This window comes from Falco cherrug, chromosome 16 (assembly GCF_023634085.1).
Source record: "Falco cherrug isolate bFalChe1 chromosome 16, bFalChe1.pri, whole genome shotgun sequence".
Taxonomy (NCBI): domain Eukaryota; kingdom Metazoa; phylum Chordata; class Aves; order Falconiformes; family Falconidae; genus Falco; species Falco cherrug.
The window spans coordinates 4,443,923-4,470,561 of NC_073712.1; the positions used below are offsets into that span (position 1 = coordinate 4,443,923).

General features: G+C 60.5%; 3 protein-coding genes across 11 annotated transcripts; all 3 read right to left on the reverse strand.

Annotated features, from left to right (window-relative positions):
* Nucleotides 1-2,995: 2,995 nt before the first annotated feature.
* Nucleotides 2,996-13,761, reverse strand: LOC114018088 (inositol 1,4,5-triphosphate receptor associated 2-like). Of its 4 annotated transcripts, none has more exons than XM_055728418.1 (16): nt 13,547-13,755; nt 9,775-9,815; nt 9,541-9,695; nt 8,567-8,613; nt 8,085-8,161; nt 7,868-7,931; nt 7,499-7,574; nt 7,240-7,267; nt 6,454-6,594; nt 6,232-6,363; nt 5,784-5,931; nt 5,250-5,302; nt 4,573-4,623; nt 4,369-4,451; nt 4,166-4,279; nt 3,570-3,833 (listed from the first exon to the last, which is right to left on the reverse strand). In XM_055728418.1, exons 2-16 carry the CDS (start codon nt 9,805-9,807, stop codon nt 3,674-3,676), a joined length of 1,362 nt encoding a protein of 453 aa, XP_055584393.1. In that variant the 5' UTR covers nt 9,808-9,815; nt 13,547-13,755; the 3' UTR covers nt 3,570-3,673. The 4 variants fall into 4 exon arrangements, 3 of the variants coding, with proteins under 3 accessions (XP_055584394.1, XP_055584393.1, XP_055584395.1); XR_008735412.1 differs by having other exon boundaries at nt 3,695-3,833; nt 4,369-4,447; nt 13,547-13,757; XM_055728420.1 differs by lacking the exon at nt 9,775-9,815 and having other exon boundaries at nt 13,547-13,753.
* Nucleotides 13,762-16,280: 2,519 nt separating this feature from the next.
* On the reverse strand, nt 16,281-22,066 carry FANCE (FA complementation group E). 6 transcript variants are annotated; one of them, XM_055728051.1, is made up of 12 exons: nt 22,051-22,066; nt 21,306-21,546; nt 20,370-21,003; nt 20,243-20,287; nt 19,875-19,934; nt 19,649-19,792; nt 19,445-19,568; nt 18,765-18,840; nt 18,565-18,631; nt 18,335-18,460; nt 18,114-18,213; nt 16,281-17,941 (listed from the first exon to the last, which is right to left on the reverse strand). In XM_055728051.1, exons 2-11 carry the CDS (start codon nt 21,518-21,520, stop codon nt 18,115-18,117), a joined length of 1,590 nt encoding a protein of 529 aa, XP_055584026.1. In that variant the 5' UTR covers nt 21,521-21,546; nt 22,051-22,066; the 3' UTR covers nt 16,281-17,941; nt 18,114. The 6 variants fall into 6 exon arrangements, with proteins under 6 accessions (XP_055584026.1, XP_055584025.1, XP_027672378.2 ...); XM_055728050.1 differs by lacking the exon at nt 22,051-22,066 and having other exon boundaries at nt 19,649-19,765; nt 21,306-21,847; XM_027816577.2 differs by lacking the exon at nt 22,051-22,066 and having other exon boundaries at nt 16,281-17,047; nt 21,306-21,846.
* Nucleotides 22,067-22,569: 503 nt separating this feature from the next.
* On the reverse strand, nt 22,570-25,580 carry LOC102045937 (probable E3 ubiquitin-protein ligase makorin-1). Its single transcript, XM_005447150.3, has 8 exons — nt 25,466-25,580; nt 24,731-24,850; nt 24,336-24,628; nt 24,012-24,103; nt 23,678-23,898; nt 23,350-23,460; nt 23,141-23,270; nt 22,570-23,047 (listed from the first exon to the last, which is right to left on the reverse strand). The coding sequence occupies exons 1-8, from the start codon at nt 25,534-25,536 to the stop codon at nt 22,931-22,933; spliced, it is 1,155 nt and encodes a 384-aa protein (XP_005447207.2). The 5' UTR covers nt 25,537-25,580; the 3' UTR covers nt 22,570-22,930.
* Between the last annotated feature and the right edge of the window lie 1,059 nt (nt 25,581-26,639).

Sequence of the window (26,639 nt, forward strand, 5' to 3'; positions counted from 1 at the left end):
CCCGGCACCGGCACATGTGGAGCATCCCTGGGGCAAGGACACCCCAACCCACTTTGCAAATCGGGGTCTCCCCCCTGCCCTTGCATGGAGAGAAGCAGCCCCTTGGGAGATGCGGCAGGGGGTGGGTGCTGGGCTGCTGGCGAGCTCACGTGTCTTCCAGGCACGTGGAAATGGGGTGGAAAAGGACGCAGCTCCATACGGAGCGAATGAAAGCTGGGAGGATTTCCAGCAGCAGCAGCAGATCCCCTTCCAGCTGCGCTGGCTCCCAGCATGGACCAGGCTGCTCCGGGTCTGGGGTCCTGCCTAGAGACCCCCGGGCTGAGCTGCTGAGCCGGGCTGGACCCTGGGAAAGTCCTTCTAGCAACTTTGGGGATGGCCCCAAGACTGGTGGCCAGGATGGAGGGTTTCTTGTGGCCGCTCAACAGCTTGGCCAAAGATCTTGCTTTCGATCGCTGGCTGAGCCGCGCTGGTGCCAGGAAGGGGCGAAGGCAGCGGGCGCTGCTCTTCCCGGCGTTACTGCGCTCAGGAATGGGACTGGGCATGGAGATGGCTGTGGCCGACCCTGTGGAAACCTGCCCTAATTTGGCTGGGTTCTAATCCTTGGAGGGAGGGGAAAAATCCCTGTCGGCTCCTCTGCTTTGAGCTGGGGCTGGGAGTGTGTGGGCACAAGCCCCCGGCATGGAGCTGGGGGGAGAAGGGCTAAGGCGAGGGGACAAACCTGCCACCAGGGCAGAGGCTGGCAGCTGCAGGGACAGGGTGTCATGGTGGAGGGGGTTCCCTTTCAAGGGTGAATAAAGCCCGCCTGGAAAGCACACGCCAAAATCCCCCCCTGGGAGGGCAGCACCCAGCCTCGGCTCCTGCAGCCGCCGCCGCAGAAGTGGGTGCTTCTCCAGGGCGTTTTGGTGTCGCCCTTTGCAGGGAGGGGATCCACAAGCCACAGCCCTGAGCAGAGACAACACTGGGGGGGGCAAACCTCCCCCCCCCTCCCCCCTTTTAGCTGCTCAGCTTTGCCTCCCTTGCCCAGCATCAGCTCCACCAAGGGAGCAGCCGAATTTTGGTGTGATGGGAAGTCTGCTCACAGCCAGGCTTTGCTCCCACATCTTTTTCCTCCTCCTGCTTCTCCTTCACTCCAGCCACAGCCATGCCCACGGGGTCACCCGGAGGCATGTCTTGGGGTACAGCGGTGAACCCCAGGTTCGGTTACCCAAATGTACCTGGGTCTTCACCCCCCGGCACCGGGGCTGGCGAACACCTTCCCCAGCCTCAGCCCTGGGATGGGGCACAGCCCTGGCCCCCCAGCTGGGGCTCGCTCCTAGGGGTCGGGATAGGGTAAAAGCACTTAGCAAAGCTTTTCCCACCCCATCCCACCCCACTCGGCACTGGGAGCACTGGTGGTACTGGGAGTGGAGCCCAGGAAGAGGAGTGGAGGCTGCTCTCTTTTCCCTTTGTCCCAGGGGGGAGAAGAGCCCGGGGGCTGGAGGGGAAAAGCAGCACAGACGGGGCAGGGGGACCCCGCTGCCCTCCGGCGAGGCTCTGGGGAGGGGGCAGCCAGAGACAAAGCAGTACCCCGCCACCGAGCATCCCTGGGACACGCAGGACCGGCACGGCGGGGCTAAGCACCCTTTCCCAAAGTCCCCCCTCGGTTTTGGCAGCCCCCCCCAGCCCCAAAGTCCCCTCTCGGTTTTGGCAGCCCTGCGCAGCGGGGCGGGCCCCGGAGCGATGCTCTCGGCGGGCGGGGCGGACCGGCCGGTGGGATGCTGCCCCCTCCGTGCCCGCATCCGAGGCGGGGGCGGGGGGGGGCAGCAGAACCTTCTCACACACACACACACACATATTCCCCCCAGGACGCTCTGCACATTCCGACCCACCACTCACCTCCAGAGCCTCTCGGAGGGGGAAACTGAGGCACAGCCCGGCGGGTGGGAGGGGCTCGGGGCTGCGCGCAGCCGGGCAGGGACGAGCAGGAAACGGGCTCCGGCCCCGCAAGCAGCTGCCGGCCGACCCGGCCCTCCCTCCCCCATCCCCTCCTCCTCCCCTCCCTCCCTTCCCCATCCCCTCCCTCCCTCCCCTCCCCCACTGCCGAGGGGAGCCGGGCATCCCGGCTGCTGGAAGGCGGTGCTGGAGCAGCGCTGGGGCCGGGGGGGGGCGGGGGACGGGACGGGACCTGAAGCGCTCCGGCTTCGTGCCGCTGCAAATGTTGCTGCAATTAGTTTTTTGCAGTGCTGAAGGCTGAGCCCCCCACTCCCCGCCCCCCCCCCCCCGCCCCCACGAGTGGCAGCCCGGACCTCCCCACGCCGCAGGTTCGGAGCAGTGGGGGGAGGGGATGCAGGGCGCCAACCCAGCTGGGGGGGTTTGTGGGATTTTAGGGTAAGAAACCAGCCTTTTTGCAAAACAGAAAAAGATTCTGGTGATGAAACGACTCCGCTTCGCTTTCCGCCCCGGCTGTGGCTGCTGCGCTGCACTTCCGCAGCCAGAAATAGAGGCCAGGAGGCAGCTGCACCCCCCCAGTGCCAGCCCTGCCTCCCCCTTTTGGGATGATGTTTCCACCTGGGTCCCCTGGGTGGGAATGACCCCAGTGGGGTGAAGGTACCTTGGGGCGGAGGATGGAGTCGCTGGGGTCACGGAGGGTCCCTCCCGGCTGGGTGCTGGTTGTGGTGGGGTCCTCAGGGTGCTGCTGGCCGCTTGCCACGTGCCACGGTGGGTGTCACAGCGCCCTAAGGGGCTGGTGGGGCCGGTGATGCACAGGGACAACCTGCTACAAGGCTGGGGACGGTGACTCAGGGACACGGGGCAAGCTGGCGTACGAGGCGGGGGTTACGTCGCCTGCTTCTGAGTCACCCGTGGCACTGGTGGCAGCGGTGCTGAGCAGGGGCAGCCAGCCCAGCACCTCCATCCCTCCTTCCCGTGGTCCCCTCTGGCTTCTTCCTGGGGGTCCTGGTGCAGACCTCCCCCCCCCCCCCATGTCCCCCCTTCCCTGCAGTTCAGCCGGGGTGTTTGAAGCTCGCCAGCCCCCTGCAAAGCTGCTGGGTGTGGGTGCAAGGGAGCCCACCCATGTTTTGGGGCCACCAGAGGCCGGGGCGGACGCGGAAACCGGGTGTCTGCGTCAAACCAGGCAATTTTCCCAGGCGCCGGAGCAGTCAGGAACAGCTCGCTCTGTTTGTGAGCCCTTTGTGGTGCCATGGGAAAGTCTGAACGCTGACCTGCTCCTTCCAGCCCCAGCTTCATCCCCCGGGGGAAGCAGCAAATGAGCATTAGATCTTAATTACAGCTCCCCAGGCAGCAGGGACGAGGATGTGCCGTGGTGGAGGGCACCTGGCCAGCACAGTGGGACACGGCTCTAACACAGACCCACCGGCCGCGGACAGCCCAGTCTCTGTCCTCGGCACAGGGGGACATGCGGTGGCATCCCTGCACCCCTCTGCGTGCCCGGAGAACAGGCAAACTCATAGCACTGATGAGGGCTGCTGCAGCTCCCGGAGCCCTTCACACCTGTAAGGAGGTGCAAACCAAACTTTAGGTCCCACCACAGGATGTTCCCCCTGCTCTCCAGCATCACAATTCCCCCATTTTTCCTCCAATTTTATTATTCTAGGGTTTTGGTGTTTTACGGTGCAGGGAAGGAGCAGCAACGGAGAGTGGGTGCCTCCCAGCTGCCTCCCCCTTCCCGCTCCGGCTAGGCCTTGGATGATGCTGCAGGCTGCAGCCGCTGCAGCTCCAGGACACGGATAAGAAGGAGGAAGGCGATGCTCAGGAGAAACAGCCAGAAGAAAACCCAGTAGTGCTGCGGGAGGAAGAGCCACGGCCGCCACAGCTCCGCTGGGGACCCTTTGGATCTGGGAAGAAGGTGATAGGGGACACTCGTCACCCAGGGCAAGACAGCGAATCCCACCTCCGCCCCAGCTGGGGATGAGGGGGGTGTTTAACAACCCCAGACCCCACTGACCCTTTTGCAAACCCAAATGCAACAAGCCCAGGGAGGGCACGAGTGACCCCACAATGCATGAGGGAAACTGAGGCAGAGCAGGGTCAAGCTGGGGCAGCCAAGCAACACCCCAGCCTTCCATCACCAAATCCCCCAGCCCATTTCCCACGTGCTGGCTACAGAGGGTCCAGAAGCCGGGGGGGTGGGGGCGGGGATGCTGGGCACACGCAGGGTGCTGCTCACGTCAGCCCAAGCTGCTCCGGCTCCTCGTCCCCTGTACTTGAGCCTCTGCCGCCTGCCTCAGCCACCGGTTCCCTGGTCACGGCGCTGCCCTGGCCTGGCTGCTCCAGCTCACTCCTGGGGTGGGAGAGGATGGGGTTCTGTGCTGTCCCCCGCGGGCCAGAGGCAGCCAGTGCCGTGGCCTCCCCGCTGCCCAGCGCGGTTACCTCTGGGTGCTGGGCCAGCGCGGGACCCGCTCCCTCTCTGGCTCGCCAGCCAGGGCTGTTCGGCTGTCAGGGCTGGCACCTGGCTGGGCACCAAAGGCGGGAGCATCAGTGGGGACCCAGACCCCCAGCAGCACCAAGCCTGGGGACACCTGTCCGACAGCAGGGCACAGCTCCTGGCCGTCCCCCGCCTGTGTGTGTCCTTACCAAGAGCTGCTTGGGGATGACGGCGATGCTGACTCTGCGGCGGGCAGACCCCTGCAATGGAGGGGCTGGGGGTGAGCACCATGACAGCCGCCTCCCCGTGCTCCCCATCTCCTCCTTCCCCATCGCCTCCCCAGCACAGGCAAGGGACACTGAGGAGGAGAAGGGATGCTGCCAGCCTCCCACTGGCCCTGGCACTAAGGGGGAAGCCAGACAGCTGGTGAGATGAGGGAAGGTCAAAGCCAAGAGATTTGCACCTGTCCTTACTGCTTCAAGCCATGCCGCTGGGGCTGCCCTCCCCCCTCCCCGAGCGCTCCCCTACCTCTTGAGCTGTAGGGGAATCAGTGCCGAATTCGAACTGGTGCTAGAGAACAGCCAAGCCTGCGGCTCTTGCGCTATGACCCTGCAATGCAGAGGGACCTGCCTGAGATCTCCTCGACAAGCAGCCCCCAAACCCGGGCACCCTGTCTCCCCAGCCCCGGGCACCCTGTCTCCCTGCAGCCTTCCGAGGCTGCCCCTACATTTTGCCTCAACCCCAGCATTTCATTCATCTGCAGCAAGCAGCTGGCAGGAGTGGCATTATCTGGGGACCAGTGGGTGCGTGGGGACCGCTGGGCAAGGGAGAGCGGCAGGGCACGGGGAGGCGGTGGTTCCGGGGCTCTTGAACTGGGACCAGTTACCTGCTGGAAAGTTCGCATCAAGGGGTGAGGCCTCAGCCGTGGCTCCGTGTCATCTGGGAGCAAAGAGAAGCAGCTTTACATCACCCCCAAAAATTAAGAGGAGGCTGACGGACAGACAGCTGCAAACCTCCCTCGCGTCGGAAGCTGTCCTGGCCATGTGCTTGGGACAAGTCACAGCCCTGGCCGGGGGGACCCTGTCTGCATGCACGCCAGTGGCACGTGTGGGGTTTGGCGTCTAGGGACAAAGCGCCCTTAGTGTGCCCCGAGCCCCCCTGCCCCACATTCCCAGCTGGGCCACGGGACGATGGCTCTCCGGCCACCAGCACCTGCTCCCACATCCCGTCTGCTGTTACACCGGCCTCTCGCATTTGTCACTGGGTGCCAGCTGTCACCCACCCCCGGTCCCCAGCTTGCAGAACCCACTGGCTCTGTGGTGTGGGATCACAGTGACTCCCCCGGAGGGTTTGGGACCAAATCCTGCAGGGTCACCCCATGCAAACCCTCTGCAGGTCCCGGCGGCGGAGCCCACCTCACCCTGGGTCTCCGCCAGCTGCCGATTGCGGGAGTTTTGCTGGATCAGGCGCTTCATCTCCTCCAGCTCCGCGTGCTCCCGCATGTGGTGCCGCTTCAGGTTCTCCACGTGCTGGACCATAACCTCCGCTGCTCGGCTCATCCGGGCCTCCTGCGGCCGGGCAGGATGGGGGATCAGGCCCCCCATCTCCTGGTCCCTAAGGACCCAGGTCCCTGCCAGTCCCTCACTGTACATCCCATGGTGCCCCCACCCAGGGGGTGCAAACGCATCCCCTTCCTGCTCCCAAGGGCAGGCAGATCTCTCGCACCCTGGTACGTGCAAACATGAGGTCAATGCCAGCACCACCAGGACGAGAGAAAAAACCCAGCAAGCCCAGAGGTGGGTCCTCAAGCCCAGCCGCAGCACCCTCCATTGCTCCCGGCCCTGGCAGGGCATCCCAGGTGTACAGACCTGATGTACAGCCCCCAGCTTCTCTGCCGCGCTGGTTGCCCGCTCGACAGCGGCTGCCAACACAGCCAGGCTGCGCTGCAGCTGCTCCAGCGTCTCCTTGCAGCCTGCATCAGTGCAAGATGGGCCCAGCCTCTGCGGAGGGAGAGGATGGAGCTGCTGGAGCCAGGAGCAAGGCTGGATGTTCACAGCAGATGCCAGCCCCCTGCCCTGGTGCCCGCCTACCTCCAGGGCAGCCCGGCACTGCCCCAGCTCCTCCTGGATGTTTTCCTCTGCTGCATCCCGTGCCCGTTTCTCCACCTGCACCCGTTGCTGCAGGGTGAACACGTCACAGCGAAAAGCCAGGGCGAGGTGGGCAAAGGCTGCCTGTGGGATGGGAGGGCGAGAAGTGGGGGACAGGGTGAAGGGGGAGCCACCAGGGCCATGTGCTGCTGTCCCCAAGGCACAGACAGACCCCCCCTTAACATGCCACCAAGCAGGGCAGTGCTAAGGATAATTAACACTTGCCTTGCCCCAGCACTCATTAGGCTGCTGCATGCTGGGGACAGTCCCTGTGAGATGTCAGCCTGACCGAGACCTGTCCCCCAGGCAGCTGATAACGCATGGAAATCCCGAGCCCTCCTGGCAAAACCACGCGCCAGGCAGACGCCAGCCCTCGCTGCAGGTCCCAGCTGTCAGCAGAGCCTGACTCAGCCCTGGCACTCACAGGAAAATTATTTTTATTAGTGTGGCTTCCGCCACCTTCCTGGCTAAGGGCGCTCTCGGCAAGCTGCAGAGCACTTTGTGGGATTGCCGGGCGTGCAGAGGACAGGCTCAGCTTGCTGTGGAAATGCAGCTGCCTCCAAATGCCAACAGCATCACTGGGAAAGGGATTTGCACAGCAGCTGCCAGGGGACTGCGGTGCCTGGAGGGTGGCCAGGAGCAGGGCACAGCCCCAGGACTGTGAGCCAGCAAGTCATCTGTCCTTCTGTCCCCCTCCCCCAGCCCACCCACGCCTCTGGCAACCCTCACCTCTACATCCTGCTCTGTCAAAGCCACCCTGCAGAAAGAGAAGTGCTGTCAGAGGTGGAGGCACCATGGGGACTTGGGGACTGCATGCAGAAAATGCCCTTGGTCTGCTCCCACCAGAAGTGGGAACCCCAGTGGCCCTCGCCTGGAGAGTGGCTCTTGTGCAGTGGGAAAGGAGGAAAGCTCAATCCCTGGACCACATGGTGCCCTGGGACCCCCTGTCCCACACCCCCAGAGGGACACAGGTGCTCACTTGTCTTACCTGTGCAAGCCTAGTCTGTCCAGCACCGAGAGCTCACTGGGGAAACTCGGCAGCGGCTCCTCCGGGGTTTTGGCACCTGCAGGGAGGCACTAACGTCACGGGAGAGACCTCATGGGAAGGCTTTCCCTTGGCCTTTCCTCCTCCTTCTGCCCTCCCATCCCAGTAGGGAGCAGACGCCTGTGGTGTGGGACCATCCCAGTCCTTCCCCCAGCATCAGGGAGGCTTCAGGTCCCCCTGGGCCAGTGCCCCCTTCCCTATGTCCCCACCAAAGGAGATGACCCCCACCAGGCCACACTGTTCCCACGCTCATCCCCAGCTACTTCAAGCCTTCCCTTACCCAGCTGGGATGTGGGATGGGGACTCACCCACCTTCCTTGGTCCCATCGCTGTCCCGGGTGCGCACAGCCAGCTCCTGGCTGTCCGTGCCTGGCACCTGGGGGGCACATGGGCACGTCTGAGCAAACCCCTCCCTGGCGCTGGAAGGCTCCCGAAAAGAGCAGCACCGAGAGGCTGGGGGTCTAGCCAAGCCAAGGGGCTAACGAGGGAAGGCCCCCCCCCCAACCTGTCACCCTCCCCTCCCTCTCACCTTGCCGACGCACTCCATGCTCTTCTCACTCCTGGCCAAAACCCCATCTGGGTGTCCCTGGGGACTGCTCATCCTCCCTGGGGACAGAAAGGGTGGTGGGAGCCGGGCAGCAGCGTCCCCTCCCCAGCCTGACACCACTTCAGGGGAGACCCCCGAAAATACTGCTGGCATTTCTGCAGGCTCCTTAGGGGGCATGGGCTGGCAAGTGCCCCCCAAAATACCCCTGCAGGGTTCAGGGAGCTGCAGCTAGGCTGGGCCAGGGCAGGGGGAGGAGGGCAAGGGATGTGGTGCAGCGGGTGGGTTGCAGCTGGCAAGGCAGATCCAGAGGATGGGGCTGGGGTCCCAGGGCTGGAAGGGCTGCGAGGTGGCAGACAGGTGCTGCCAGGCCAGGGGACACCCTCCTGCTGGACCCGTGCAATGCTGCTCAGGGAGGGAGCGAACCCCAGCCCTTTCCCCCCATCCCCACCCTAGGCTGTCCTTACCTTCATCCGGAGACGGCAGGAGCCTGGCCAGCTCTGCCCGCTGCTCCCTGCGGAGAGAAGCCTGGGTAAACCCCAAAGAAACTCTGGCAGCAGAAGCAGCATCCCACCCCCTCCGCCCTCCCCCAGCCGCCACGGCATCCCTCGATGGGGGATGCTGCTCTGGACCTGGGTCCTTTCCGAGCATCCTCTGCAGCCTGCTCCGTCCCTGTCCCCGCTCTGCCTGGCACGGGCGCAGCAGCCCCCTCCGCTCCTGCAGCCGCCGCAGAGCCGCCACCGAGGAGCCCGCCGAAGCTGCTTCCAGCCAGCAATGAGTCACCGGCCCACGGCCGTGCTTTTCCTCAGTACATTATTTTTATTTCCCCCCCCCCAGCCCCCCCGACCCGGCTGCTAAGCGGACCTCGCTGCGAGCCGGCCGCTTCCCAGGCACCACAACAAACACGGCTGCCGGCAGAGCCCGGGCGCCATCTCACGTCACCGCTGCGGGGATGGCAGGCCTTGGCACGCACTTTTGCCCCCCCAAAAAAGTACACCGGCATTCCCTTGCCACCCCAAAACCCTGTTCTGGGGACAAGGAACCTGGCAGCTTTGCGGTATCCCTGCTCAGTGGGGCTGGGGATGCTGGAGCACAGCGGGGATGGCGGGTCACCTGTGCGTGGGGATAGAGGGGCTGCCGTGCAAACAGCCCTCTGCAGCCTTGTGCTGGAGCCCAGCACCCGACCGGGAAAGCGTTTGAACCCCCAAACTTTGCTCCCGGCCCTAGAAAGCACTACAGCAGGGCTTTTCCCTCTCCTCCCTACAAGCCTGGGGGGTCGTTCCCCAGGAGCCGTGGCTGCAGCAGAAGGGGCTGCTGTGCCGAAATGATGCTTGGTGCCTTGGATGCTCCAGCCAGCACACCCACTTGCCTGGCACCGCTGTCCCTGTCCCATGCTTGCCAGCACCCCAAGAGCTGCAGGGCAAGCCTTTCGTGCACATACCTCCGAGGTGAGGGGCTGGGGCGGCAGCTTGTCCTCTGCCGCTGCCGCCGCCGGCACCCCTGGGTGAGTCCCTGTGCCTCCTCTTCCCCCTCTCCCAGCGAGGTCCCTTCGAGCGGCATCATTTGCAAAGCGCGGAGGCTCCAGGACCAGCACACCTATCATGAGAGACACATATTAGCTGCGCGCAGATGGGAGAACGCCTCTAAATGTTATATTTTTAAAGCATTTTCTCACCCAGAAGGAGCTCCGAGCTCCTCTACTTAGCATGGAGGCATCTGTGGGAAAAGAGGTGGGGAGGCCCACTGCGATTCAGGAGGATGCTGCTGGGATTCGGGCGGGCACAGAGGGAGGCAGACAAGGAATTTAATACAAGCCCCAATTCTGTGCAGCACTGAGGGTGGACTTTCCTGCACATCGCCCCCGTTCCCCTCCCACCGGGCAATCCTCACTTGGGGCTCACGATGTGGGTCATCTCTGCGGGGGGAGATACGTTTGCACCCACCTACCGGTGCAAGCACCCAGTGCAGAGTGTGAGCAACCTGCTGTACCCCAGGCAGCGGACAGTTCAGTCCCCAAGCATCCCCCTGCCAGGCTGGCTCCCAGGTAGACAAAAAGAAGAAATTCCCAAGTCTAAGGGAGCTGGGATGTCTCTTTCAAGCGGTTTTGCAATATTTAAAAATCAGAGAAAGCCAGCAGAAGCCCAGAGTCCCCCTCCCAGCCCAGGGTAAACTATCTGCACAGAAGGGACTCTCCTGTAGGACGTGTCTCCTCAGGAGCTGTGCCCATGGACATGCAGATATGGGGCAGAAGGAAATATTTTTTTTTGGCCAGGACAAGAAATACAGCAGAGATTTAAAGGGACAGACAGCAGGGACGGTTTGAACCCACGTGCCTGTGCAAAGCCTTGGCCAAGCTCAGTCTAGGTCACCCCAGCACTGAGCGGGACCATCACCCCATCTTGCCCCCACACCGAGTGAGGCCATCACCCATCTCCCAGAGCCTGCTCAGCCCTGATGAAGGTGTAAGAGCCAGCAGCACTTGGCATCTGTCAAAACAAACCCATTTCGTGCCTATACGCTGGAAATTGTCCCTGACACCCCTGCCCAGGGGCTCAGGAGCTCCCGGGCACCGGGGGTCAGCCAGACTCATCACATCAGTGAGTATCAGAGCTCTCCCGAGGTCTGGTCCCCACTGCAAAGCACTGGCTCTGTAGCAGTCACAGCAGACCCTGCAGCCTGCCGATTCACCACAGCTCAGGCAGCCTTACAGACACCCCTTATCCTTGTTTTATGGATGGAAGTAGAGAGGCACGCAGCTTGTTTGCCCGGTGTGGCGTCAATAACCCCCCGGGAAGCCAGACCGAGCGCTTTCCCTCGGCTCGGTGACTTTACCAAACACTCCCCGGGTCATTACCTGCCTGAACTTGTCTCAAGCAGCCGAAGGCAGATGCTGGGGCCACCCAGCTCGGACCCAGCACTCAGCGCTGTCGGGTCCCCGGCAGACCCAGGAGGGGGGTCAGGGGAAGCGGTCTCCTGGTGGGTTGGGGGGTGCCAGGGCCCCGCATGGTGCAAGCTGCCAGCAGCAGAGTCTCCCCGGAGGGGAAAGCAACCGCATCTGCGGCAGAAGGAGCTGCCAGGGAAGAGCTCGATGCGAGAAGGCCTTTAAAGGACATGCACAAGAGCGGCTGGGAGCTCCCTGCATGGGGCTGGGGCGGGCCAAGTGGTTTGCAGGTGGCCAGGCGACCTCTGCTTTCGGTGCGGGGCCAGATCCTGCACCCACTCTTTGGAGGTGACAGCTATCACCCAGAGCTGGGAGAGAGCACGACTGCTCCCTCCTTGCCTGGTGTCTGCAGAATGGAGCAGACCAGAGCCTCAGCATCCCCCTGGCAGGAGGCTCGGGGCAAGGCAGTGGCACTCAGGACCTCCACAGAGATGGGGGGGACCCCCATGCCTTCATGAGGGGTACAGCACCAGGCTAAACCAGGATGGCTGACGAGGAGCCCCTGTAGCATTGTATTTGATGATGCAGGGAAGCCGCTCTGCCCAGGACTCCCAAACCTCCTGCCCCGTTTTCCCCCCAGCCATCACCCCCACTGCCCCTTCCTCTGCCCAATCCCTTTGCTCAAATCTGTAACATCCTCCAAAGCCGCTTTCTTCCCCTAATGAGCTTATGTGGAGTCTGACTCAATGCTCAGCACTACAGAGGACCAGGCTGCAGGCAGGCAGCTGCTCTTAGCCCCCCCATACCCAGGGACTCTGATGTACCACCAGGTCCCTGGGGTCTGCAAATCTCTTAGGCCCTGAGCGGTCAGCCAGCAAATGGCATCTCCCAGCCCCGGGCAGGGCTGGCCCAGCCTCATGCCCATCTGCCGAGAGCCAGAGTGCAGGATGCGGCCCCAGGGAGGGCTGAGAGAGCCCATTTGCAGCACTGAAGCAGGAGCTGCGCTGGGCCACTGTGCCCACTGCGGGATGAGGCTTTGGATGTGGCCATCAACAATGGTCCCCACCAGGTCAGAATTTCAAATGTCCTTGAAGCTTCAGGGATGGGGTTTTGCCTTTTGCGACAAAGGCCTCCTGCCCGGACTCGACCCAGCAGCAGAGCTGCTGAGAATTCGTGAGTCATCTGAGGGGAAAGACAGCCCCAAATTCCCATGCTGTCTTCCCTGTAACACATGTACTAACAAATGCATGATTAGCACCAATTAATGACAATTAGCACATCATAAGTTCACAATGGCAGCACTGGGAAGACACAGGACATGCCGAAAGGCAGACTGGCACTGCCATCATCTGCCTTTCCTTAAAAATATCTCCTCCGGGATTTCCTCTCTTCTCCAGCCCTATTAGTTTTCTGTCCACCCCCATGAGTTGCCAGGCGCAAGGGCTGACCACCGCTGCTCCTTTGTGGAGAAGGACATGCCCAGATGCGCCTCCCGGAGCAAGCAGGTCACCTGGGCCAAGCTGCGAGAGGATGCTGAGGACTGACGGCAGGGCCGGATCCATCCCTGCAGGCGAGTACGTCCACACAGCATCTGGAGGCAGCCGAGCCCGGGTGCTGTGCAGCAGCGACAACCTCGAGCAGCCCAGCTTCCTCCCTCCCTGCCCCTTACCCCCAGCGCTTTCCCAGCTGGCTGATACCTGGAAACAGATGAATTCTCCCAGCATGAAGTCAGGTTTGCATTGGCACCGCCATTCCCATCACTGGGCTAACTCACCTCCAGGCGCCTCTTTGTTTCAGAAAGGGGAGATCCGAGCAGGTGAGAAGACCCTTCCTTTGGGCTCAGACTCTGCAGCTGGAGGCCAGTGCCCCACCGCCCCAATACCACTCCCCTCCTCGAGGATGTCCCCATGCCTGCAGGGTCTGCTTGGGCATACAGGTCTAAGCTGTATATTTTATTGTTGGAGTGTTTTTTCCAGCCAAGTACAAGGTGTCTCTTCAACGCAGCCTGCAGGCAAGGCTCCTGTCGTGGGGCAGGGAAGTAAAAGCACCTTCAAAGCATGATGCTGAGCAGTGTACAAAACCAGGGGGGTGAAGGAAGGACACCTCTGCATACACCTGTGCCATCAACACAACCTGGTCCTGCTGGCCCCATCCCCACAGAGACCCTGCTTCCACCTCAGAGAGCAGCAGCCTGGCACCAGGGAGGCAGCAGATCAGGCTCTGTAGCCTCTGCTCTAGTGTCCTGGCAGGTCCATGGCTGCTGTGACTTGCTCTGTGGGGGACACAGACCTAAGGACACCATCGCATTGGTTCCCCAAACCGGAATAGAACTTTTCTGCTCAAAAGCTCCCCTGTCCCCTCACACACACATGTGCTGAGGGGTTCGATAAGAGGCAATGCCCCTCTTTGCAAACTATCCTGTTCAAAGAACCTCTAAAAGCACTTACTAAACGCACACAGGGATCTCAACGTATTCGTATTTTTAACCTAGGAGCATCCAAATCACAACGGCAATCGAGGTAGGGCCTCAAACAAGCAAAAGCAGCCCAGCTCCCCATGCACAGACCTGTTCAGCAGGGATGAAGGAGGCCCTGCCGAGAGATCTCCAGCCCAGAGAGGTGAGCGGCAGCAAGGGGCTGCGGGCTCTGGCTTTGCCCCTCCTGTCTCCTTCCAGCAAGGGCCCACCGGCGCTGCAGCAGCCTACTGCGACGACCCCTTCCCAGGGCTCCTCCTGAAGCTGAGCTGAACTTGCAGCTCAGATGGCGGAGAGCATGGTCATCTGGATTATCCGCTTCTCAGAGGAAAGCTGCTCAGACTGACACTGGCTGCTACTGCTGATGTGGCAAATGTGATTTATTAGGTCTGTGAAGGGGGTCCAACCATAAAGCAACACCTCAGCCCTCCAGCAAATTCATCTTCATGTAGCCCTGGTCTCCCCAGCTGACAGGGACCTGGCAGCCACCAGACTATCCAAGGGAGAACACTATTCTCTTATTATGATTAAAAGATCGTTGGCAAAAAACAGCCAAGAAAGAATGTTTTTGTTTCTTTTGGTTCAGTTTTAAATTCCAGGCTGGGGGGGGGAAAAAAAAAGACTGCTGACCCTTCCCCAGAGCAGCTCAGCCTCACGTCTGGGTGTCACAGCCACCAGATTTCAACACAAAACTGCAGCAGCGTATCAGGGATTACACACGTGATGAACAGGTTGTCACTGAAACACAGTTACCTCCAGGGAGAAGCAGGGTGACTATCAGCTTCCAGCACTGCTGCAGGAGGGGACACAGCAACTGCCTGGATGTACCTGCAGCTCCTGCTTGGAAAGGAGGATGGATACGGGCCATTTTCAGGAAAGCCGCTGAGTTGCAGCCCTCTCCAACAAGGTGCTGCAGGGACCAGGGTGGTCTGGCTCCTACGCGGCTCTGACGTCTGGTGTTTTAACACCAGCGGCTGCAGCACTCGCATGCCTCTGCCCACCCGAAGGAGGTTCTCTGCTGTCCAGTCATGGCACCAAGATGCCACCTGGGCAGGGGAGAGATCATCTTGTCATGAAACCGGTGCAAAAATCAGCGTGGGAAGATGAAGCAGCAGCAGAGCTGACAGATGAACCATGCAATTGCATAATCTTAATTTCCTTTAAAAAAAAACAAAACAAAAACCAAAAAGGGAATTCCCCTCTGTACCATGAAAGAGGTAAATCTCTGCAAACAGAAGAGGAAGCAGATAAGGAACCACTGACAAATATCCCAAGTAAACTGGCTGAAAATTATATACACTGTCTTCTACATAGAGCTCAGGAAACACCTAAGACAAAGCTTCAGACCTTTCCCTTCACCAGCACTGCTAATCAATCAGGACAAGGACAAACCCAGCCCTGGCTCTCCCTCCACGCCTGGATAAAAGGTTCTGCTGAACTATAAAACCTGACTGATGTTTTATGCCACATCCACCTCTTTGCACTGTTCAGGCTGCATTTTAAAGTTCTTGAGAGGGCCAAGAAGAGTCAAAAGTAAAGTCTTCTGTGCCGCTGCTACCAATCACCATGTTATCAAGTAGTCTTCCACCAGCACGTCTAGCGTCTGCAGGGTTTGCTTCCAATTCTCCTAACGTGACTGTTATCTTACACGTATACTCCAGAGGAATCTACGGTACATGATAAGCTGCAGCCAAGAGCAAAAACAGGGCTAAGGCGGCTCTTGCCATGAGCCAGCATAATGCTTTCCAGCAGAACAGGAACCCCCCTTGAAATCTGCAAAGCCGATTCCTGCCTGACTACTGTTTCTTTGCAAAAACCACGTAGGCTGGCCCAAAACACAGCTCCCAGTACATCCAGATGAGTTGGAAGTGTAAGCTGCATACAGCACGTAGCAGCCAAGAACAGCCTGTCAAAATGAAACTGTTGCCTAAAGAAACCAGTAAGCAGTTACAAAACCAAACATCCATCAGGGAGCAGATGTACACCATGGCCAGATTTCAAACCCTTTATTGCTGCCCAGTCCACAAGGATGCCAGGGCTTCCCCAAGGGTGCTCTGGATATACACAGCACGTGTTCTCCCAGCTCTTCTTTAGCAAAGACACCAGGAAGCTGATGAGCAGGTGAATTTTGGAGACGAGTTTGTCCTTGGTCACCTTCACATGACCGACAGCTGCAGTCAAAGCACCAGGGACAATGACACCGAGGTCACTTGGTACAAGCTTTGCAGGGAAAGTGCAAAGACCACAGTCTGCTACCTAATAAAGCCAGAACAGCAGGCTCAGACCCTGATGATCAGGGCACAATTTCTATTTATGTCATATTTTGGGCAGCCCTACAATAGCTTCAATAGAGTCAACCACTAACTCACTGGTATGCAAATACATCAACAATTTGGCTCCCTGGAGGTTTCTTTCCTCCAGCTAACGTAGACTTTGAAGCCTCATCAGTCCACTGTCACCTAAAATAGCTCGAGATTCTTACCGTAGAGAAATGAGTGCTCTCGGTGTTAAGAGCATCGCTTAATGCTTCAGTGTCATTCCTCTGGCTGGATATAAACATTAATGAGCAAACTTGAAGCAGGCACATGTCACACCTACATGTTTTAATCCATCTTCTCCCTTTGTAGATGTAAATGTATATGCATTTTTAAATAGTTCCTGAAGTATGCAATGCTTCAAAACCCCCGTTAAAACTCTAGCACTACCTCCCTCAGAGCCATCCACCCTCTCCCATCCTCATCTTTCCAGTCCTCTGACCAGAAGGTGTCCAGGTGAGGTTTCCAGTGGGTGTTTTCAAGGATAGAGGATAGAAATTTGGAAACAGTAATGCTACAGAACTACTTTTTATTAGCATATCCCTAAGCACCTCGCAGTGGGAACCATCATCATCACCGCATTGAGAACCAGAAACATGACACACACTGCAGGGCCCCTCGCAGGCCCTGGCAGAACAGGGAAAAAAAGGCAAATTTAAAGCAGAAAATTCAAGTTAACCAGCTCTTCATCTAAATCCTGTTTTCTTGCAGCCCAAGAGCTGTAAATCCCAGCAGATCAGATAAACGACCCAGCAGATCACAGCTGCACCACCCAGAAATCAGCTTAGCCACCAGAGAAACGCTGACGCGTGCAAAACATACCACTTGTGCCTTGGCTCCTTTGAGCCAGGATAAAATCACAACGGTCAATTATGCCTGGTCCACAATTATCACCTTCCAAGAGCCTCAAATTAATTTCTGTCTCCATTCAGCAACGTGTTCAGGGCAGTAAGAACTAAGGGCCTGTGAGCTGCACTGTGCAATGGTGCCTGCCAGGTGCTCCAGGCCACAATATTGGAAAAACACTTTCAAATATAAAGGTTTTGGACAAGATGATTCTTCACCTGGGCCATCAGGCTGTGAGCGAGGAGAAGGGGCGGCATGCCAGCTCGTGCAGAGCTGGAGCAGCCGCTTCAGGGAGAGCTGAGGCCGGGTAGGCATGGCGCTCCTCAGCGTGAGGAACAAGACAAGGGCGTGGGTACACGGGAAACACTGCAGCCCTGCTGCTCCGCTTTTAGCCAGGATGCAGATTTGTGTTGGTTAAAACAAGCCAGGTCACCTGCAAACCACAGCAATAAGGCACAGGAGTCAAGCTCTTCAGATTTACAAGCTACCAGGCAGGAGCCATGGCCTCGCCCAGCCCGCTCGCCATGGCCAAGGGCACCTGGCAGCGAAGGGTTTCAGCATCTCCACAGCCCCCGGCCGCCCGCTGAGGGGGCACGGAGACACAAACCCCTTCTTATAACAGAACACGCAGGGAGAACAGGCACCCTCGACTCTCTGAGGGGCCCCGGCTCGCTGCAGCCCCACTTCAGGCAACGCTACCCCATTGACAATGCAAAACTAACGACTGTTTGTTTTCCCACTTAAAATAAAGCCACGTTTGGGGCACAAACCATCTTTATGTGCCTAGCCACCCCTCCCACTCATGGGCCCTGCGTGATGTGGGGGTGAGCTGGGCTGCGGGGTGCCCACGGGGGCCGGAGCTGGGCGAGGGGGAGCTGAACTGCCGTCCCCCCTCTGCCGCCATCTTGGGACACGCGGGGAGGCGCCATCTTGAGCGTGGCAGGGCGGGAAGGCGGGAGGCGCCATCTTGAGTGTGGCAAGGTGCCTGTGGTGGCAGACTCTCACAGCCCACAGCCAGTCCAAAGGCGGAGATGACTGGAAAGATATTCATTGTTTAACCAAGAAAACCCTCATCTTCAAGCCTGGGGGCGTGTGTGGGGCTGGGATGGCGTTGCTCAGCGATAGCCCACCTCAAACCAGGCTGGCTGAGCCTGAGGTACCTGCAAGGCCCTGGGCTGAGGCATGGGGGCTGTGTGTGCAGCAGCCCACATTGCTGCGTCTCCATCACGCTGGTGGTGAGCCCCAGTGAGGGACTGGGCTGCAGCCACCACCACCCTGCAAGCATCCTCTGCCCAAGGAAGCTATTATCTCGCAGTTCCCTCTGGCGCTCACCTGGGAGGAGGAGACAGAAAGAGGAGAGAAATCAAGAAAAGGGGAACCCACCGCCAAACACACACTGGCACAGCTGCTGCTGGCACTCAGTTTCCCACTGCCTGGGGTAGACAAGGAATGCAGAGGCTGCCACCCCCCATGAGAGACCCCCCCAGCCCCGCATCTACCTCACCTGGCTCCTTCCAGAATGGCCTGCAGTGATTTCTTCAGGGCCGCATTGCTCTGATCCAGAGCAGCAGCCAGACTGCTCCGGTGGGCTGGGGTGACCTGGGACAGACAGAAGCAAGGAGCTCAGAGAGCTGTGCTGCCAGGAGCCCACCCGAGACCCCTGGGCCGGGCCCTGGGTCAGCTTTACCAGCTGATCTGCAGGACCCAAGCCTGGTCTTACCTGGCTTTGGTACATGGTGAGCATGGCTGTCACCAGCTTGGCATAATTCAGTGACGTGGCAAAGACTGGGGCCTGCCGGCACAGAGTCAGGACCAGGAGTTCAAAGGGCTCGGGGGGCAGCACCTCCTGGAAGAGCCACGAATGGAGAGGAGAGCTGGTCCTTGCTCTAGCGCTGCTGGAGCCAGCAAAGAAACACAGGGGGACAAGGGGGATCCTCGAGATCCCCTCACCTGCCGCTCCAGCACAGCCTGCAGCACTGGCAGGAGCTTCTCTGTCAAAGGCATCTCTAGGACTTGGCTGCAAAGGACGGTGAAGAGGAGATGTGATGCTCACACGGCCTCGCTGGTGCTCCTGAGTGGCTGGAGCCAGCCAGACCCATCAAGACAGGCACAAAAGCTGAAGCAGAGCTGTTGTCCCTGTAATCTCTTACCTTAGCACCAGTCGTACACAGTCTGGCTCCAGGCACTCCTCCACAAGCTCGCACACCAGCTTGGTCTGCTCAGCACCTGCAAGAGCGAAGACGAGGGAGGAGAGTCTCCAGAAGCTGCCAAATCCATAGGGATGTGTCCAACTCTTCCTGGCACCCCTTCACACAGAGGTACATCCCAGTCAGGACACCCAAAAACTACTCAGGATAATCCAGCTTCCTTTGCCTGTCTGCAGCAAGGGTTTAATTAGCACCAGTCCCTAGGAAAAGGGGATGCTGCTATGGCAGGGATTCACACAGGACCCTCTTCTCATGCCAGCAGAGCCACCCTGGGGCAGTTCTGGCCCCAGCATTAGAAGCTGTCAGGAACCCTCTATTCCATGAAGGGATGGCCGCTGTCCTCTGGGGGAACTGGTGCTGAGAAACCAGCCTAGCCTCTCCTCCCTCTCCATCTCAGGCATTTGTAAACCCGTCTCCCACGCAAACTCCCAAGTGTTTCCCTGCCCAGATAAAACCAGCACCATTCCTCCATGATTCCTAACACGTTTTGGGTGATAAATGCCTCCCAGGAGACAGCACTCTACAGTTGGGGCTTCCCTTCTTGCTGGATGCAGCCCATGGCCCCTGTTCAGCTCCCCCAGCTGCTTCCAGAAGCAGCCGTGCCTCCTGCGAGCCCATCGCACCTTCCCCAGGCTCCCGTAGGACCGCAGCCACCAGGACTTCACAGAAGGGCTGGGAATACTTGGAGCAAAACGAAGCGAGGGCAGCCATGAGGTGACGGGAGGGTGCCTGGGTGAGGGACAGGACCTAGGGACAGAAAAGGCAGGAGATGGGGATGGTGGTGAGGAAAATGGGGTGCAGGAAGCCTCTGCTGCCCTCACACTTACTCGCCTGAGGAAGAGCTGCTCTGCCAAGACGGCCGCGCTGGTGTAGCTGAGGTTGGGGGTGAGAGCTAACAGCCAGCTGCAGAAACGCACCAGGAGGTGCTCCGGGCACATGGAGAGCTGGAGGAAGGAGCACAGCCCCTCAAGCTGGGGACAGCAGAAGGCACAGGGACATTAGGGACAGCAGCAGGCCCTCCATGGCAGTTGCAGCAAGGATGATGAAGCTCACCTGGCTGGGAGAGCAGCTGTTCAGGACGTACACCTCCAGCGGGATGCTCAGATCTGAGCGCTGGAGAAAAACACAGTATTGGGCAATACAACAAATAAAGCAACTCACAAAATACAGCTCCAGGGCTTTTCTCTTTCCTACCACCCCCTGCTTTGGCCAGCGCTGACCCCACAGGCCGCCCATCACATCGCACATCCCTGGGAGGCGGAGGCAGGCAGTACCTGAGCCCAGAGGAGGTGGCAGTGGGGCTTTGTATCCCCCTCCAGTCTTCCCTGTGAAAGCCACCTGTCTCCCACCCCTTCTGGAGGCCGTGGCGTGAACCCCTTTATACCATCAGCTCCAGCAGAGAGACAGGAGTAACCACTTACGTCAGACTCCTTCTGCAGCAGCATTTTCAGCCTCTGTCCATGCATCTGAGGAAAATGAGACAACGGAATAGAAACCAGACTGTAAAGGCTCCCTGGCTGGAAGGGGGAAGGAAACCCTGCCCAGTACCTGGAGAAAGGACTGGACCTCTGCTGCCAGCTCTGCCTGGGGAATCTTCCTGGGCTCCCCGGCTGCATCCTGCTCCGAGCTTTCCAGAGCAGCTCCATCCAGGTTCTGAGCAGCTCCGTCCCCTGAAGGCTCCGCAGGTACCTCCTCTTCCATCCCTGCCACATCCCCAGCCTCCTGGGCTCCCGGGGGGTCAAACACCACCTCCTCCAGAAGCAACCCCTTTCCCTCTCTCTCCCTGTCCAAATCCAGGCTCTCCTCCAACACTTTCTTGTGCTTCCCATCTTGAAGCATAGTTTCAGCCACATCCCCAGCGGCACCGGGCTGCTTGCTGAAGCACCAGTTCAGTTTTCTTTGCCCCTCTGGTTTGTTCTGGGTGATTTTCTGGCACAGGCAGCTAAGCTGCTGCTGGCACACAGAAGACAAGGGAGTGGGAGGTGGGGAGCGCTCCTCTCCCCTTGGTCCCTGCTGGAGCAGATCCCCCAGTGCCCGCACCCAGGGATCCACATGGGAATCCTGCTCCACAGCCTGGAGCAGCTGGCCCAGGCAGCCCCCTGGCACCATGGCTCGCACCACGAGGAGCAGGGAGAAGAGGTTTCTCTGGCACATGACGGGAAGCAGCAGCAGCCGTGGCTTACTGGATAAAGGGAGAAAAGGGAGAGGCAGGGCGTCAGAGCAAATCCCCAACTCCTTATTGCCAACCTGCCCCACGGCGCAGGGTATAATGGGACTGGGAAGCCAGAGGAGGCAGCAAATGGCTTCACCAGCTTTTGCAGACACAAGCTGGAAGACCGGCAGGTCCCTGCTCCGATCCTGACTTCCCCTACGGACTGCTGCATTGGGGGGGAGAGGATGCACAGTGCTGAATCGGGCACTCGCCGTGCCACCCCCCCCCACCCCCCCCCAAAACACCACGTTTTGGAAACGCGGCTGACTCACAGAGCCAGGGCCGCCTCCGGCCCCTCCAGCGTGGGCTCCTCAGCACACAGGGCTGCGATGAAGGGCTGCCAGGGAAACGCCTGCCCCGCTCCCTCGTGGGCCTGGCCCCGCTGCAGCATTCGGAGGGCAGCCAGCGTCCCGGAGGAGCCGGAGGCGAGCGTGTGGAGCAGGAGGCGGCACGGCTTGTCGAAGCTCCGCAGCCAGGGGGGCTCCATCGCTGCTCCGGGGGCTTCGCAGCCGCCTGCAAGAAAATTGGGGAGCGCCTGACACGGGTCACACCGAGAGGGGCGCAGGGAGATTCTGCGCATCCAGGACCTGGCCAGCCGTGCTCCGGAGCAAACCCCACGGTCCTCCCTCACCAGCTGCAGTTTTGGGGCTGCCCTTCCCTGCTCGCAGCGGGGTCCGTGCTTACCCTCCTCACCGGGGGCGATGCAGGAGCATTCCCGGGGGCCGCAGCCAGGCCAGAGCACCGGGAGCTCCTCCAAGTCCTCCAAAACCACTTCGCTCCCAGCTCCCCACCACCAGCTCCCGGGGTGGGGGGTGGGGCGAGAAGGAACCCCCCACCCCCTCCGTCCCCCTCCTCCAGGAACAGACCAGCCCTAACCCCCCCGCCCCGGCACCCACAGCCACGCTGACCCCGTTATTATCACCGTGCCCCGGTGACCCGCTCCCGTCCGCCGGCAAACCAGGCGGGGCACAGCCAGCCGGCCGCCCGCGGGGGGGCCCGCAGCGGGCAGGCACTCACCGCGGGGACAAGGCGGCGGGGACAAGGCGGCGGGGACAAGGCGGCGGGGACAAGGCGGCGGGGACAAGGCGGCGGGGACAAGGCGGCGGGGACAAGGCGGCGGGGAGCGGAGGGCGCCCGCTGTTCCCCCCCCCGCCCCGGGGGCTGCCCGGTACCGGTGCCCCGGGACCCTCGCGCACCACCCCCGGAACAGGCGCCGCGCGCTTCCGGCCACGCCCCGCTGGAAAAGCGCGCCGAGTATGCAAATCAACCCGGCATGCAATATTTATATATTATGCAAATAAATCCTTAAAGTCAAACCCTAACATCCCCCCTGCTCCAACCCCCGCGGGGGTATCCCCTCAGCCCCCCTCCCCCCGCGGAAGGAGAGCCCCCAGGCAGCCTGATGTTACACAGTCCATTTTATTTCATTATTCCCAGATTTGGCTAAAAGCAGTTTAAAATATTCACCCCCAGCTGTCCAGCTCCCCCAGCCGCGGGCCCGTGTGCATTAAAAACCCCCACTGTCCCCCAGCCCACCACCCCAGCTCCTGTGAGGTCTCCCAGGGGTGCAGAGCACGGCTAAGGAGGTGAAGGCCAGATAAGGGGGGGCTGTGCCCCACTGCCCTGAGACCCCTGCAGCTCTGTCACCCCCAGCTCCCTGGGGGGAGCAGGGATGTGGGACCTGCTGAGCGTTCAGCCATTGGTACAGCCACATTATTTCCCCATCCCACCCCACTCCATGCCTGGACCCCCCCCTAAACCAACACCAGCAGCAGCTAAACACATCAAAAGCAGATGCTTCCCCCTCCCAGAAAACATTTCCTCGCCACGGGAAGCCCCCGGGCCCAGGGGACACCCTGTGGCTTAGTTGGAGTCGCTGAAGTGTGTGAAGAGCATCTCATGGCCTTAACTCAAGCAGCACGTCTGTCTCCGTCAGGGCCAGGGTGAGTGCCCACTCCAGCACGCAGAGCTCCTCATCCTCATCAGAGCTCTCTGAGGGAGAAGGGCTGAACACCTGCAGCACAGGAGGGGGGATGAGCCCCGGCCTCCGGCGGTGTTACACGGCCGTGCCGTGCCCCAGCCCCCCAGCACATGCTGTCCCACTTACAGCGGGCATCCTCGGCCACCGCTGCCTGCGCTGCAGTGGCTGCCTGGCAGGCACCTCATGCAGGTAGATGCAGTCTGACTTGAACGGGCAGTGGCCAGAGTTCTGGACAAAGAACTTGCACCTGATTTTCCTGTGGGATTCAAGGCACAGTTGTGTGCGTGGCTCCTGGAGCAACACAGAGCCTGCAGCCTGCAGTGCCACACACTCACCCTGTCCGCGCCTTGAAGGTTTTGATGAGCTTCTCCTTCTCCTCCGCATCCGAGACCCAGTATTTGTTGGGGATGTAGTAACTGGAGGTGATCCGGCACTCTGGGCAGGCCCTGGGTGAAGGCAATGGGTGCAGGCGGGTGTCCCAAAAAGGGAACAAGGAACATGGGTGGTCCCACCACCACAGCCTCATCCAGCATCCCCGTCTCCATCACAAGTCCCAAGAGCCTGTTCCCACAGGAAAGTCACTCCAATCCCAAAGCTACATCACCAGACCCAAGGAAGAATTTCAGGGTGCAGAAGGGGTGGCACATCCCCGTCCCCACTCACTTGATGACCATGCTCTGGAAGTCCCGGCTGCGACGCCACTTGCGGATGCAGCCCACGCAGTACGCGTGGCTGCAGTTCGGGAGGATCCCAAAGAGCCGCTCCTCTGGCAGTGGCTTCTCATACACACGGTCCATGCAGATGCCGCACACCACGGCCTCGCTCCGAGCCCTCAGCACCGCAGTGGGGACCAGGGCTGCCGCAGCGCCCGGCTCCATCGTGACCTGCAAGCAGAGCGGCACAGCATTGCAGCCCTCCAGCTCCATCACTGCCCCGGCCTAGGGGACTGATGTGGGGCGATGGGACCCCCCCAGCCACAGGAGACCCCCAAGCTTACCTTGGCAGGGTCAGTCCGTGTCACCGTCTCCACCACTGCCTCTCTGGGGTCGGAGGAGTTTGGATCCAGTCCCAGCCCTTGGGGCTGGGAGCCTGCAGGCAGGGGAGCTCTTAGAGGCGAAAAGCACATCCCACCCCATCATCGCGGCTTAGCAGTTAAGGTCCCCACCCTAAAAAAAGCTGTTAAGAGCTTTCCACAGCCCCAGGTGGGCCCTGCCCCGAGACGGAGGGAGGGGGATTGGGGTCAAGGGCAGAAACATGCACAGGATGCTCCGCTGCGACCACCCCGGTATCCTCAGCCCCCGCCGGTCCCCTGGGCACCTACCTGAAGCACCCTGAGCTCCTGCAGGGACAAATTCTCTGCTGATGGCCCCACGGGGGGCACTATCAGGTGCTGAGATGTTCTTGTCTTTCTCTTTCTCCTTAACCTCCGCGCTTGGCAACTTGAAGGGCACATGCCTCACGCTGGGGACAGGGTGGGCCGAGCTGCGCCGTGCTACCCCCCAGCCCCCGCCCCCTGCTGTGGGCACACTGCCAGGCTGCGAGCCCCAGCGGCCGGGGGGCACGGGGCCATGGCGGGTTCCCACTGGCACTGGGTCATCCTGGATGTGCTGGTAGCTGGAGGAGCCCAGGGACAGACAGAGGGTCAGCCCAGCATGACACCTCCTGGCTCCCAAGCCCATCCTCGTGGCGTCAGGCCCCCTCCTCGCCGCCCCTTACCTGCAGCACTCTCCATAGCTGCAAAACCCGCTCTGGAAGTACCTGCAGATCTGGACTGATTTTCTATCGTGAGAGAAGCGGCAGTTCTGGCCCCATCGGCAGGATCCGCGGGCAAAATTCCTGCCAGTCGGAGAAGCCACGTGGCCGGGCTCAGAGCCCCCCTCCAGCCCCGCTCCGCCGGCCACCCCACCCCCCGGGTACCAGCGGTGCCTGGATGGGGCCATATTTTCGGAGCCCCCAGGCTGGTGTCTGGGCACCGGAGCTCCCACCGAGGGCAGAGCCCAGCAGAGCGCCGGGGCTCTCCTCACCCCATCCAGCCTTATTTCCCAGCTAATTGCAAAGCAAACAAAGCCCAGGGCTGCGCCAGCCGAGGGCCACGAGCCTGGGGGCTCCCCCCGGAGCATGGAGACGAGCCAGGGGTACGGGGCAGGCTCTGGCTCCCCATGGGGGCACGGAAGGGGCAGGAGCCCTTGGCTTGGGGCTGGCAGGGAGGGGTGCCCAGCCAGCACGCTGCCAGGGACCCCCAGCTCCAGCAGGAGGGCCAGCCGGACGCACGGGCTGCGCTCCCCCCAGCCCCACAGCCTCCAGGAGAAATGGGAAATGGCAGGGGGTGGGGGGGTGGGGTTCAAAGGCATCACAAACCACTCTGCTCCCACAGCGAAAGGCTTGCAGCCCCATCTCCAGCCTACACACCCCCCCCAAGCTGCTCCCAGCCACCCCCCCACCAAGCCCTACCTGCACGGGGGTCTCAGACAGTCCCCCCGGGCCCTTAACACCCCAGATGCCACCAGCGAGCCTGGCTCCATCTCGTCCCCAGCAGACAAGAGGGCAGGGCGATCTCCAGGGCTATTTATGGCCTTGGGTGGCGTCCTGTTTTCGGCTGCGATAGCGTTAATTTTCCTCCTAGTAGCCGGTACTGTGCTGTGTTTGGGATTTAGGATGACAATAACATTGATAACACACTATGTTTTACTTGTTGCTATGTGGTGTTTACACTAGTCAAGGACTTTGCAGCTCTTCACACTACCCTGCCAGCAGGGAGGCCAGGGGGGCACAAGAAACTGGGAGGGGACACAGTTGGGACAGCTGGTCCGAACTGGCCAAAGAGATATTCTGTACCATATGATGATATATATGCTGAGTATATAAATTAGCTGGCTGGGGGCCGCTGCTCAGGGACTGGCTGGGCATCAGTCGGTGGGTGGTGAGCAACTGCATTGTGCATCCCTCGCTTTGCATGTTCTAATTCTTCTTCCTCTTCGTCTTCTTCCTATTATTACTATTACCGTCCCTTCCTTTTCTGTCCTATTAAATTGTCTTTATCTGAGCCCATGAATTTTACTTTTTTCGGGTTCTCTCCCCCGTCCCGCTGCGGGGGGAGCGAGAGGGCAGCTGCGTGGCATTTCGCTGCCTGCCGGGTTAAACCCCAACAGATAGGGGCTGGTGGGTGCAGCTGGTGCCCACCTGGGTGATTGTCACCTGCCCGGCAGGCCCAGCACCTCAACCCTCACCCTGCTGCTGCCCCCACCCCACCTGGGACCTTCAGGGCTTTCTGTGGCCCCAGCTGCATGGGGAAGGCTGGGGCAGTGGCACAGCTTGGGGAAGTGCCAAGTGCTTGGACACCCTGACGGGGGGCAGAGAGGGCAGCCTGGCGGGCTGCAGCCGGTCCCTGCAAACCCTGGGGTGCTCAGACGCGGCCAAGAGCAGAGGCCGGTGCCAGCACACGGCTGGGCTGTCCCTGAGCCCATCCTTGCCCACCTTGGGGTGGCTACGGCCCCGCTCAGCTCATTGCCCAGCTTCACCCCGCAGCAAGGGCTACGGCAAAAATTTGGGACAGGGGGCTCTGAGGCTGGGACCCTGCTCACGACCGGCTCTTGCTGCCTTTAGGTTTGATGGCAAGAGCAGGCAG

Coding starts and splice junctions, on each gene's coding strand:
- FANCE (XM_027816577.2), bottom strand. CDS start 21,613: ATGCGCAGAATCTCCCTGCGCCCCTCTCGGTGTGACCCGTGTCAGGCG. Junction 21,004..21,305: donor CCGGAGGCGGCCCTGGCTCT/GTGAGTCAGCCG, acceptor CCCTTTATCCAG/TAAGCCACGGCTGCTGCTGC. Junction 19,569..19,648: donor AGCAGCTCTTCCTCAGGCGA/GTAAGTGTGAGG, acceptor TTCTGTCCCTAG/GTCCTGTCCCTCACCCAGGC.
- LOC102045937 (XM_005447150.3), bottom strand. CDS start 25,536: ATGGAGCCAGGCTCGCTGGTGGCATCTGGGGTGTTAAGGGCCCGGGGG. Junction 23,899..24,011: donor CACGGACTGACCCTGCCAAG/GTAAGCTTGGGG, acceptor CTCTGCTTGCAG/GTCACGATGGAGCCGGGCGC. Junction 23,461..23,677: donor TTCCAGAGCATGGTCATCAA/GTGAGTGGGGAC, acceptor GCCTTCACCCAG/GGCCTGCCCAGAGTGCCGGA.
- LOC114018088 (XM_055728418.1), bottom strand. CDS start 9,807: ATGCTAAGTAGAGGAGCTCGGAGCTCCTTCTGG. Junction 8,162..8,566: donor CCTGCCGTCTCCGGATGAAG/GTAAGGACAGCC, acceptor TTCTGTCCCCAG/GGAGGATGAGCAGTCCCCAG. Junction 4,452..4,572: donor TCATCCCCAAGCAGCTCTTG/GTAAGGACACAC, acceptor TTTGGTGCCCAG/CCAGGTGCCAGCCCTGACAG.